General features: G+C 45.6%; 1 protein-coding gene across 1 annotated transcript in view; it reads right to left on the bottom strand.

Moving 5' to 3' along the window:
• Positions 1-395: 395 nt before the first annotated feature.
• The window catches only part of LOC120721388 (CD81 antigen-like), a 30,128-nt gene continuing 19,146 nt past the window's right edge, over positions 396-11,377 (bottom strand). Inside the window, exons 3-8 of the mRNA XM_040011677.1 lie at positions 8,393-8,490; positions 5,415-5,489; positions 5,051-5,164; positions 3,634-3,729; positions 1,529-1,612; positions 396-822 (exon numbers count right to left, since the gene is read on the bottom strand). Of these exons, the coding sequence (XP_039867611.1) occupies positions 760-822; positions 1,529-1,612; positions 3,634-3,729; positions 5,051-5,164; positions 5,415-5,489; positions 8,393-8,490 (530 nt within the window). The 3' untranslated portion in view covers positions 396-759. The remainder of the gene's footprint in view (positions 823-1,528; positions 1,613-3,633; positions 3,730-5,050; positions 5,165-5,414; positions 5,490-8,392; positions 8,491-11,377) is intronic.

The following is an 11,377-nucleotide window of genomic DNA, read 5'->3' as shown; positions in this document are numbered from 1 at the left end:
TTCATTTCCTGACAACATCCCACAGTATGACCAGAGGGGGGTGGGGGGGTGTGTGTGTGTGTCTCTGTTTGTCTGTGTCTCTGTTTGTCTGTCTGTGTCTCTGTTTGTTTGTCTGTGTCTCTGTTTGTCTGTCTGTGTCTCTGTTTGTCTGTCTGTCTGTGTCTCTGTTTGTCTGTCTGTGTCTCTGTTTGTTTGTCTGTGTCTCTGTTTGTTTGTCTGTGTCTCTGTTTGTCTGTGTCTCTGTTTGTCTGTGTCTCTGTTTGTCTGTGTCTCTGTTTGTCTGTCTGTGTGTGTGAGAGAGCGCGCGCCGGTCATGTACGCCTTCAGTCTGGATCAATCCACAGAGTGTTTGTGAACAAAGCTCGTGATAAACAACATCCATGCTCAGGCAGACATGAAGCACTGTCCACATATTTATATACAGTTTATACAGAAAACGGGGGGGATCCAGAAAAGGCCGATATGAGAGCGTGGACGTAGGCAGGAAAGCAGTAAACTAATCAGATTACAGCACCTCGACGGTGTGTGACAGCATATCTACATTAAACACTGCTCTAATATGCATAACAGCATCTGTGACTAACAAAATAACAATAAAAAATGATCTTTGACAGTGTAAGAAAAACAGGATATCGTCTTTAATAGCTGACTAAAATCCAGCAAGCAATACATGTGGCATTTCCTGGTTATAAAAAACAAACAAACGAAGGAGACGGCGAGGTCGTCCTCTCCTCGTTCATTGGCCGGAGCCCCGGCGCTTTAGTACACGGGGCTGTTGCGGATCCCGCAGCACAACACCATGCTGAAGATCATCTCGAAGATCTGAGGAAGAAGAGGAAGCTGTCAGGGCTGCGTCACAACATTACATCATTACAGCATCTACGATTTCCACTCGGCGACAGCATTCGTGCGCTCGCTCCGCCTTAACGCCTCCTGATTATCACTGAGACTCTTTTTGACACGAGAAGGTGGGATGGTCGTCTTTGACCGAGGGAGCAGCAGCGCATCAGCTTCACTAACGCACCAGGAAAGACTCTGTTTTCTCTGCGTTTCACAGACTTCAGTGCTGTCCTACATACAGCCACAAAAACCAAAAGACTACCCAATAAAATACGATTTTTCATGCTCATGAGCTAAAAAGGGCCAAAGGTGCTTGAGGAAAGGTCAGGGGTCACCTTCATCTTCAAGGGGGTCTATCCCGCTCATTTCTAGCTTCATATTTGCAGCCGTGGATTCGCAGTTTGTAATAATCTTTACTTTACACTGAGCTCAGTTCATCTAAAATAAGCTTCTTTTTTCAGCTCCTCCCTTTTTCAGTCATCCTTCTGATTGGCTGCCCCTCACACAGGAGGTTTAAAGAGCAAGTGGGTGGGGCTTCTACGTGGCTGAGGATGACTGTATAAGGACGTATCCTCTCTTTTAGTCGTACACACACTGTATGCATGAAATAAGCAGAAACAATCGAAGCTGCCCCTCAGCCTTCAGCACATTTACGAGCAGCAGCACTGTGTGATGTTCATGTTCTCACCATGATAACGGCGACCACCAGCGCGGCGATGCCGATCAGGTAAATCTTATCGTGGAACAGCTCGTTGATTCTGTCGTGGCAGCTCTGCAAAGCAAAAACAAAACATTCAAACACGCCACCTACTGGAGATCAGAGAGAATGCATCCTGCTCTCCTGCTGCTGCTTCACATTTTTACAAACACCACGTGTCGGCATTTCTGTATTCTCTTAAACCACGATTTCATTTGAGGAATCTTTTATTTTAAGTTTGGGATAGATGGAGGAAAAAATTTTATTTTTTTAATGTTTAGGAATTTCACTTCCTGTTTGTGGACCAGTCTAAGGCTGCGTTCGCTCTGCAGGTCTTAATGCTCAATTCAAATTATTTGATCAAATCCGATTTTTTTGTCTGCTCGTTCACACTACAAACAAAATGCGACACAAACGCGCTCTAGTGTGAACGCTCAAAGCGGCCGCATGCGCAAAAGAAGACGTCACACGCAACGCGCTCTGTTTACACCCAGACCAACAGTAGTGTGTGACTGATGGCCTTAATATAAAGACTTCGGACTTTACGTTAAGTTATAAAGTTATTGCGTTACCTACATTTGGCCTAATAATGATCCTTATTGCTGTTTTAGAGCAGCGCTGCTTCGAAGGATAGCTGCAGATTTCTGTCAGAATCTGCAGATTATACAGTACAAAGAAAATGTTCACGTTTCTCCAACGTTGTCTTCCCAACAGTTTCACTGACATCTACACTGGATGGCCAGGAAGCGTTCGCGATGTCTTCTCCAGAGCTGATAATCGGCGTCTGTCTTGTGTCAGTGACGTAAAAGACGGATTTAATCCGACGTGACCATCAAACAGCAGCTTTCTGAAACATCGGATATGTATTGGATTCAGCACCACATACGAAAGTGACCCAGATCGGATTTAAAAATATCGGATTTGTGCCGTTCACGCTGTCATGTGGGTCGCAGAGGGTCAAAAACGCCGGATTTGATGCGCTTTCGCCTGCAGAGTGAACGTAGCCTTAGAGACAGCTGATCACACATCATCTGTGAGCTTCTCTCTTACAGCCACCTCAGCTCACACACACTCATTTATTTATCAGTCATTAATATTTCAGCTCATTTATTCTGTAACACTGCTTTCATTTATTCATGCTAACGCTACTTTAGCTTCCTGCTGTGTCCACGTGTTCAGCGCGTTAGGCCCCACCTCCTCCTGATGAGTTTCCTCTCACAGAAATCAGCAACAGACAAAGTAAAAAGTGCTTCTTTTAAACACTTCTGTGTTCTGGCAGCCGCGCAGCTCTGCACTGACCTCGGGTCACTTCAGTAACGCGACTGCGCTGCCAACAACTGGAGTTAAGCCTCGTGTGAAGCTGCAGGCTGCATACAGAACAGCCTCCTGCAGATCTTTGGACTCTGAGGTTTTTGCTGTCTCGATGTTCTCTAAATCTTTTGTCCGGCATGTCTTTACTTACACTGCTGGCTATGTGGTAAAAAAAACATGTGACACAAACTGAAAATGGAAAAGATGTACCTTCAAAGTAAAAGTCTCAAAAGATGTGACTTTTACTTTGAAGTGAAAAGTTCTCGGTTTGTGGAGAGCAGCTGCACAGACTCAACCACTTCCATTCATTTAACTGAAACTAAAATATACGTTTTTATCTCAGTCTAGCTCCATTCACTTCTGTTCAGTGGACTAAAAGCGCCCCCTGCTGTGCTCTCGGGTGAAATGCAACTACTTTCAATACCACGGTTTAACAGGAAGAGGAACAGCCCCCCGTGACTGCATCAGGTTACCAAGAGCAGATTATTTTACAGCAGCACAGGAGAACCCGCCAACGCTATCAATGCACCGAGTCGTGACGAGAGGCTCGTGTTCCTGATGGTGAGACAGGACGCAAACATGAATGACCCCGCCCCCTGCACACCTGTGTTTGCCTGGTGCAAGTATACAGCAGAGAGAAACTGTCTCACGGCAAAGTTTATGGAGCTTTTTTGACTAACTTCATGATTTCTGCAGAGAGCTAAATGATGGTCCTGCTTTTTCTCCCCGTGAGCCAGAAGCACGCGAGCAAAGATTAAACCACTGAAATAAATGATTGTACTTACCGTGAATGTATTACTGGGGCAAATATTGGTGATTCCAGTTATGTCTGTTAACTGTGTAAGGAGGTTAGTGCCTGTGCCTTTACCGCAGCAGCTCAGCTGAAACACAAAGACAACACAGTAAAGACCTGGAAACCTCTGACAAACAAGCACCACAGCTGCAGTTCCCCTAATGTCCAGCAGAGGCAGCAGTGAGTCCGTCCCCATAAGCCCCTTTTCCATTTGACCTACTCGGGTCGACTGGTTTTCCATTATAACCCAGTAGTACCTTGTTTGCACGCCTTACGTCATAGCAAAGCGTCGGCGCATCTGAACGTTCCAACAAAGGTGGACATCGAAGCTAATATTTACCTGCTGCTCAGTCTGCAGGTGTTCGTCACACTCGGGGGATCACGGCGTTGTTTTGCAGCCGAGTTTCAAAAATGGCAGTTTTGATTTTTGTGAACGAGACGCTCTCGTGACTCGTCGAGTGACGCTACTGACCAGCCAATCGGTTGCGTGCGGTCTGACGACATCACATTTTAGTACCTGTCTGGATCACTTAGAACCCCGGCCGAGCAGGTACTAAAAGAATACCTGGTTTTTAGTTTTTAGTACCAGGTACTACGACCTAACAGAAAACCCTGGAAAACGTGGCAAACTGTGCCAAGTCAGTCCGAGTAGGTACTCTAGGAAAAGGGGCCGCAGACTCCCGTGTTACAACTTTACAGCAGAAACAAACATGTTTACAACCTGTTACACAAACCGTTTGGTCTCTGTGGATCGTTTCCTGTACAGGGGAGGATGTTTCTATAACTCACCTGTTTAAATCCTATTAAGGTTTAAAGTTTGCATTATTAGGGGCGTGGCCTCTTTGACGGACAGGTGGATGTAGCTGCTAGGTGTCTGCTGCTAGCTGCACCTCAGCTAACTGCACCGTGTTTGTGCTGTCGGAGCAATTTTTAATGACATCATGTGACAAAAAACACGACTGCTGTGAGGTCAGTGTACTAACAGGCCGTCACAGAGGGCGGAGCTCCGGTTTGCTGAGTGAAGTTTGAAGATTCGGACTTAATGTTTGTGATTAGCAGGTTTCTGTCTTAGTGAGGGTCTCGTGTTAGCTAGCATTAGCCGATAACTCAGGGCTCCACCCTCTTGTGAAAACGCGGTGACAGACGAGACGCTCCAACAGAGGGCGTGGTGCAACCCGACGTCTACCTGCATCTCTCTGATTTGGAGTTTAGTTTCTGCTAATTCCAAAGTCAGCTCACCTGGTATTCCCAACTTTTATTCCCAAATTCAACACGTCCAAGTTGTACGTGAACTTCAAAGCATGCGTGTGATTATCACAGCTCTGCCGCTTTTCATGCACCGTGTTCTCAGTGTTTGCTGATATATAACAATATTCACATGATCATTTTGTTATATATCTGCGTTGTACCGTCTCATGGAAGGCCTTCAGGACAAGGGTGGCGGCATTGTTCTTTTCCTGCATATTGCTGTTAATTGCGCTGTCGTAGGCCTTGTCGTAGAAGATTTTCATCTCCTTTGTAACCTGCAAAAGTTTAAATAAAGTTATTAGTTGTTGCCTGGTGACAGAAGCACACTAATGACTAATAACTCACACAAGGTAAAGAATATCGAGATATGAATTTTGGGTCATATCCTCAGTACAGTCTGTGGTTGCTGATTATATGAAGCATGTTTAATCCCAGGTGTCAACCAGAACCAAACGCTTCCCGATCAGAGAGCGGTCGTACTTTGGGATGCCCGATTTAACCTGCAGTGTCAGCGTGCACACTCACCGTGTCCCTGTTCATGTAGCCCCAGATTCCAGCTGCAACCTCACAGGCGAACAGGATGACGAGGCAGGCGAAGAACTGCAGGACGGGCCAGAAACACAGCAGGTGAGCGCGAGCATCCTTCTACCTGAGCTCCGACTCAGAGAACACGTGCAGGTAACCGTGCAGGTAACCGTGCAGCTGCTGCGTTTATTATAACTTTTTTATTATAATTTACAACCTTGCAGCTTAAACTTGTCAATGTTCACAAGTTGAACAGATGCAGGCAACGTAGAAGCACAAACTTCAGATAATATTAAATAAGACGATCTTAGTAGCAGTAAAAAGTGAACCTCTGCTGGATTATTGAAACAATAAGCATGTATGGGCCATCGCTCACTGAACAAGCCTCTCTGCATCCACAGAGCAGATGTTATTCCCTCCATCTGATCAATCTTACTTTATCAATCCACATATTACATGAAGGCCGGTCATGATTTAATGGTGATACACTTTAGTGCTGCTGTGAGCAAGATTGTTACGAGACTTTGTTTTGCTGTTGGTAAGACTCACTAACTGTTGGTCCTTTGTTAATGGTTGTTGGGAAACTGTAGTGAGCTTTATTCCAAACTGAGCTAATGTTTGGACACGACCAGGATATGTGTGAGTGGGTTCCTAAGTGAGTACCACAATTTCACCAACGAGTGTCGGGAGTTGGTTCATTTTAGCAACGATCTCTGGGGGTCTAAAATATCTCATGACCACCTTCCATTTAAATTCTCTCCACAGCCCACATTTAGTCACCAGATGGGAAGAGGTGTTCGGTGAGGCCCAAGTCTCAGAGGAGACTTGGGCCTCACCGAACACCTCTTCCCAGGTGTGCTCTGAGACTTGAGTGCCAGTCTCAGCTTCCCACCTTGCCTTAATATCCAAAGTTGCACTTGTATTGAAACTCATAAATGCATTATAGAAATGACTGATCAGTTTTGGGGAGGAATTACTTTGAAATATTTTAGAGATATTTCCTCGACGGCTGAGAGCTCCAAACTTGCCTCCATTCTTTATGTTTTGTCAAAAAACTTCTTAGCTGCAAAAATCTAAAACAGTCCGAAGAAGGAAGCTGAAGCCGACGTCTCAGCTGTTCAAATGAGCTCAGGTCCTCACAACATGACAAAGTTTATGACGCCTGTTATTTGACCTGCTCTGAAGTCTTCCACAGTAGGAGAAAAACCCTGCAGGGAGGAGAGGCTTGATAACATTGAAATTTCTTTTGGAAGACCAAATGTTTGTTTGATTCTGCGCCAAATCTTTAGTGTGAGCCTCGTCCGTTCCCCCGTACGCACAAGTTAGAAAAAAAGCAGGGAGTCCAGCGATCTTTCACATATTGTCTTCTCAGTGTTTAGCCACTGAGTTTCAGACCGATCCCGCATCCGTACAGTCAGGAGTCTCGTAGAACAGCCGACCCCCCCCCCCTGCAGTTTGACAGTTTTAATGTTTGAAACTTGATCCTTGGACGTTTGCCTCGCCGTATCAATTTGGAAAAAAGTTTATCTAAATTATCAAATGTACAGTTGGGAATGTTTATAAGCAGCATCTGAAAAAGGTATAAAAGTCTCTGTAACACATTCATTCTATACTCTCGATGCGACGCAGGAGAGACGGAGGCAGGACTGTGCATCGCTCTAAATCTGTTTTTATTACTTTAAACAAGTCTGAGAATAAGGAAGGGATTTGAATTCCTAAATGCTTGATACCTTCATCAGCGTTTTTTCCAGTGGCGGCTGGCCCATAGGGGGCGCTCGGGCTCCGCCCCCCCCAAATGTGGAGGAGTAAAAATATATATTTTTAAAAAAATTCATCAATGATAGTTTTACTATGTGTGTGCCCATATACAGCCAGGCGTATTTTAACATTTTCACCAGCTGACTCATTAAAGTTCAACCAACAAACGGTGTTTTTTTCTTCTTCTGGGGCGCTCGTCAAAGCGCCCTTGATATGCAGCGAAATAGCCTATCATTAAATGGTTGCCAGGGGAAAATAATAAATATTTGACCTATCAGCGTCGCTGAATTAAATGGTTTGGGGGCGCTTAAAATTGCGCCCCTGCAGAAAACGCGCGAAGATTTGCTGTTCTAGAATTTTACCTCAGTCAGTAGCCTAAGTGAGCTATAAGGTCAGAGAGAGACGATGGCAGCGGTATTGTTAACGGTTGAGGCACAGCCTCCCCCAAATTCGGTTAGATCGCTTCTAACCTACCCTTTTGCCAGAAGGACAATGGCAGAAAAACTGCAAGTTAAAGAGTTGGGACCTGACAAGCCCGAAATTCAACTAACCCAGGCAACGAAGGAGAAGTCAAAAGCATACAACAGGACTTTTTGTCGGAGTTGGTTCCAGCGCAAGTCGTGGCTGACAGGCTGTGCATATTGATTTATATGATGCAGCCGGCTTTATATTGTTGCTTGATTACACCACACAACATTGGATTGATGTAGCCTAAGTAATGAGTAAGTGGACACATTCATTTTTGCTTAAAGGCTACTGGATGCTAATTTCTTTCGCTTTCTACCTGTAACTTATGTAGCTAGAGGAAAGCTTTCTGTTGTGTGTTGCCATCTAGTGGGCATGAGGTATCACTGTATGAGTTAATCACCTAGCAACAAATTAAAATTGTGTTGTTTGATGTACTCATTAAATGGGTCATTTTAGTCGATATCATAAAAATTGCCCCCCCTGAGATTTTTTTCAGGAGCCGCCACTGGTTTTTTCTCTGAAAATGTCCAGATTCAACTTTTTGGGATTTCCTTGCCTGGATGCTTGAGCATGTGTCCTGATATCTTACAGTTTATTTCGTGCTGTGTGGGCCTGCAGATGGAAATGAGTCGGGAGCTAAACCTGGTGCGAGGCATCTTTTCACATCATTATTCGTGCACCGTCTCACACAAAGAAATATTAAAACGATTAGCAGGTGTGAAAGTCCACAGGGAAGCTTCAGTGTGACTCACAGTTCCCAGCAGGCACTGCGACTCCTGGATGGCGCCGTAACAGCCGAGGAAGCCGACCACCATCATCACCGCGCCGACCGCGATCAGAATGTGGACACCTAGACAGGAACACAGACAGATGGTCGTTACGAGAGGGGTGGAAGTCATCCTGGACCAGACAGCACAACATCTCATTTTATAACACGTGTAGTGACGCGTGGCGGACAGCAGATGGCGCACTTTTGTTTTCATGCCAGGGTGGTGAGTCATGTTCCTGTTATGTTCACACTTTTCTCGGTTTCTAACACAAAGCTGCAGCTCTGTAATGTAACACGGATCCATCATCGGGGCACCAAACAGACTTTTCCTAAAGCTTCCACAGAATTCCTGGTAAAGACGGACGATGGGAAGAAAAGCGTGAACGAGCTCCAGTCTGTGAGCGTGTCTGTTATCAGTGAAGTTTTTACAGCATCAGAGAAAGTCTGCATGTTAGAATCAACATGTTAAAGCTCGTACTAAAGAACAGCATGATCCCAGTTCACAGGAGCAATTTCACTGGAAAAATCTGGAGACGCACAAATCTTCTTATTTCCTGCAGATTCTCACTTTCACGCTTTAAGGCCAACAAATACATTTGACACCATTCAGCTCAGAATAAACACAAAGAAGAAGAAGAGACGACAGGCCCTCGGAGCAGCTTCAGACACAACAGGAAGTCGAACCCAAACAGATTCCAAATTGTCGTCCCGGCAAATGTAATCAAACACTGAGCGAGGCCGCCGCAGCGGGGACGGCGGCGTCGCCATCACGGGCGACAGCAAGAAAGAAAGGCCGATAAATCAGTGACAGCAAAGTTCAAGATAACGGCCGTGGCAACAGCTCGCCTTTATAAACACGCACAACGTTTACAGTGGCACAACACAAACGCTGCTTTTCACAATAAAAGCCTAAAGAACTACATTAATGTTTATCCTCAACAGCTGTGGAACCCACAGACTGTACGTAGATGATGGAGCGCCACATTTAGACCCACCTTACAGTTAATGACATCAACGATAAATAATAAAAAACAAAACTCTGAACTAAAATGTAAAAAAAGAAAATTTCAAAAATTTCCTTTGAGTTTAGTTTCAGTCGTTTCCTTCTTTATTAAAATAACACACAAGCTCAACTCGGATGCTTTTATTTGGGAGGTTCACCCCGCCCTCCTTCCTGCTTGTCAGCTCACACATTATTGAATTATTGGACCACTAACTGCTGCTCTACCCCCCCTCTTTCTCTTTTTAAGCTCGGAGCCACAAAACTGCGGGTAATTTATAAATCGATATCTTGGCAAGTGCTCCCTCCATCTCTTCCATTACGGCTCTCCGGTGTCAAACTCCTGGCGGTTTGCCGCTCTTCATCCCTCGCTCTCCTGGCGCTCGGCCATCAGTCCGTCCTCTCTGCGTAATGCTTTCTCTCATTCAGAATTATGCTCTCAACCATGCATTTACTTAAATGTCTCTTCCTGTCTCTCCTTATTTAATCCTCTTATGGCTTTGCTTCCATTACAGCCTCTCTGCTCCATCCTTCAGCTGCTCCGTAGGAAGAGGAGCTGATGGAATGTGAGATCCTCGGCTTTGTGCCGAGATCTTCTCAGATGTTACAGACGAACGTCCGCAGGAAGAATCCGTGGTTTCTCATTTTTATTTGTCTGGAGAAAACATAAAACTGCATCTGTACAGGCCCCTCGCTCCCAGCTCCACTCCTTCCTCGCCAATCAGATCGCCGTTATCCTCGATTCGGCCGTCTCGGACAGACTCCACCACCTCTGCGAGCTGCAGCAGGTGGAGAGGTGGTTGTTGAGCCACTACGCCGAGCAGAACCAGAACCTGGACCAACGGAAGGATGTGGAGCCCGCCAAAGAGGGACCGCTGTCTCTAATCCCACGGGAATGACTCACGGCTGGTCAGAGTGTGAAAGCCAAACCCGACACTAGGGCTGTGCGATATGACCAAACGCTCATATCCCGACAGACATTTCTCATCCCGATAACGATATAAATCCCACAATAATGCATTTTCTGTCAATTCTGTGAATCTCGGGCAGCTCGACTGGCGTGAAGTGTTTCCAGCTGCGTGTCGTGTAGCTGGAGTCGAGTGTTTTGACCGATGCAAACGGCCGCCGTTCTCTTAGTGAGTGTTTATTACACGGCGTGCTGCGGGGAAAAGCCTGTTCTAACGTTTGAGTCTGAGGTTTATTTTGAGCACCTGACGGCTCTTTTTGCTTCTCATCCGTAAACTTTCTGCATACTCTGTCATGTGATTCTTGCGCAGGTGGTTGAAGAGGTTTGCAGTGTTTGAGTCTGTGGTGGGGGCCGGTTTCCTGCATAATTTGCATAGTATCAGTTTTCTGGTCCGTGTTTCATAACCAAACCATGTCCGGAATAGGGCTGCCACGGTTACGTCGACTTTCAAAATCGTCGACGCCTAATTTAATAGTCGACGCGTCACTTGAAGCTTTGTAAGATCCTGAAAGACGCAGGAATAAGTAGGATTTAAGAGTGTAATAACGGACTGAAACAGAAGATGGCAGCACTGCATCTATGAGGATGCCAGCTGCCGTTAAACCCCGAAGAAGAAGAAGAAGAAGCAACCTCCGGCATCGTAGCTGTGTCCAAATTCAGGAGCCGCATCCTTCGGAGGCCGCATTTGTAGGCTGATTACGTCACAGCGACACGACGAAGACTGTCCAAATTCAAAGACTCCTCCCAATCCTTTTCCCCAGATTTGAAGGATGGGTCTGGTGTAAAACCTTCGTGACCCTTTCCATATCCCAGGATTCATAGCGCGGCCCAGCCAATTCCCGTTTCCAACAATGGCAGCAGCGAGTTAGTTTTAAAATGACTCTTACTAATCTTTCTGGGTCACAAAATAAGCTTTTAACATATTTTCAGGCGAGAAAGTAGCTGTGTAAACCTCAAATATCTGCTCGGTTTATCAAGACATCGCATATTTGCAAAAGTGC

Source organism: Simochromis diagramma, unplaced genomic scaffold, assembly GCF_900408965.1.
Source record: "Simochromis diagramma unplaced genomic scaffold, fSimDia1.1 OVJJ01000603.1, whole genome shotgun sequence".
In the NCBI taxonomy this organism is placed as follows: Eukaryota; Metazoa; Chordata; class Actinopteri; order Cichliformes; family Cichlidae; genus Simochromis; species Simochromis diagramma.
The sequence above is the reverse complement of the archived record's forward strand: the minus strand, read 5'-3'. Positions and strand labels throughout refer to the sequence as shown.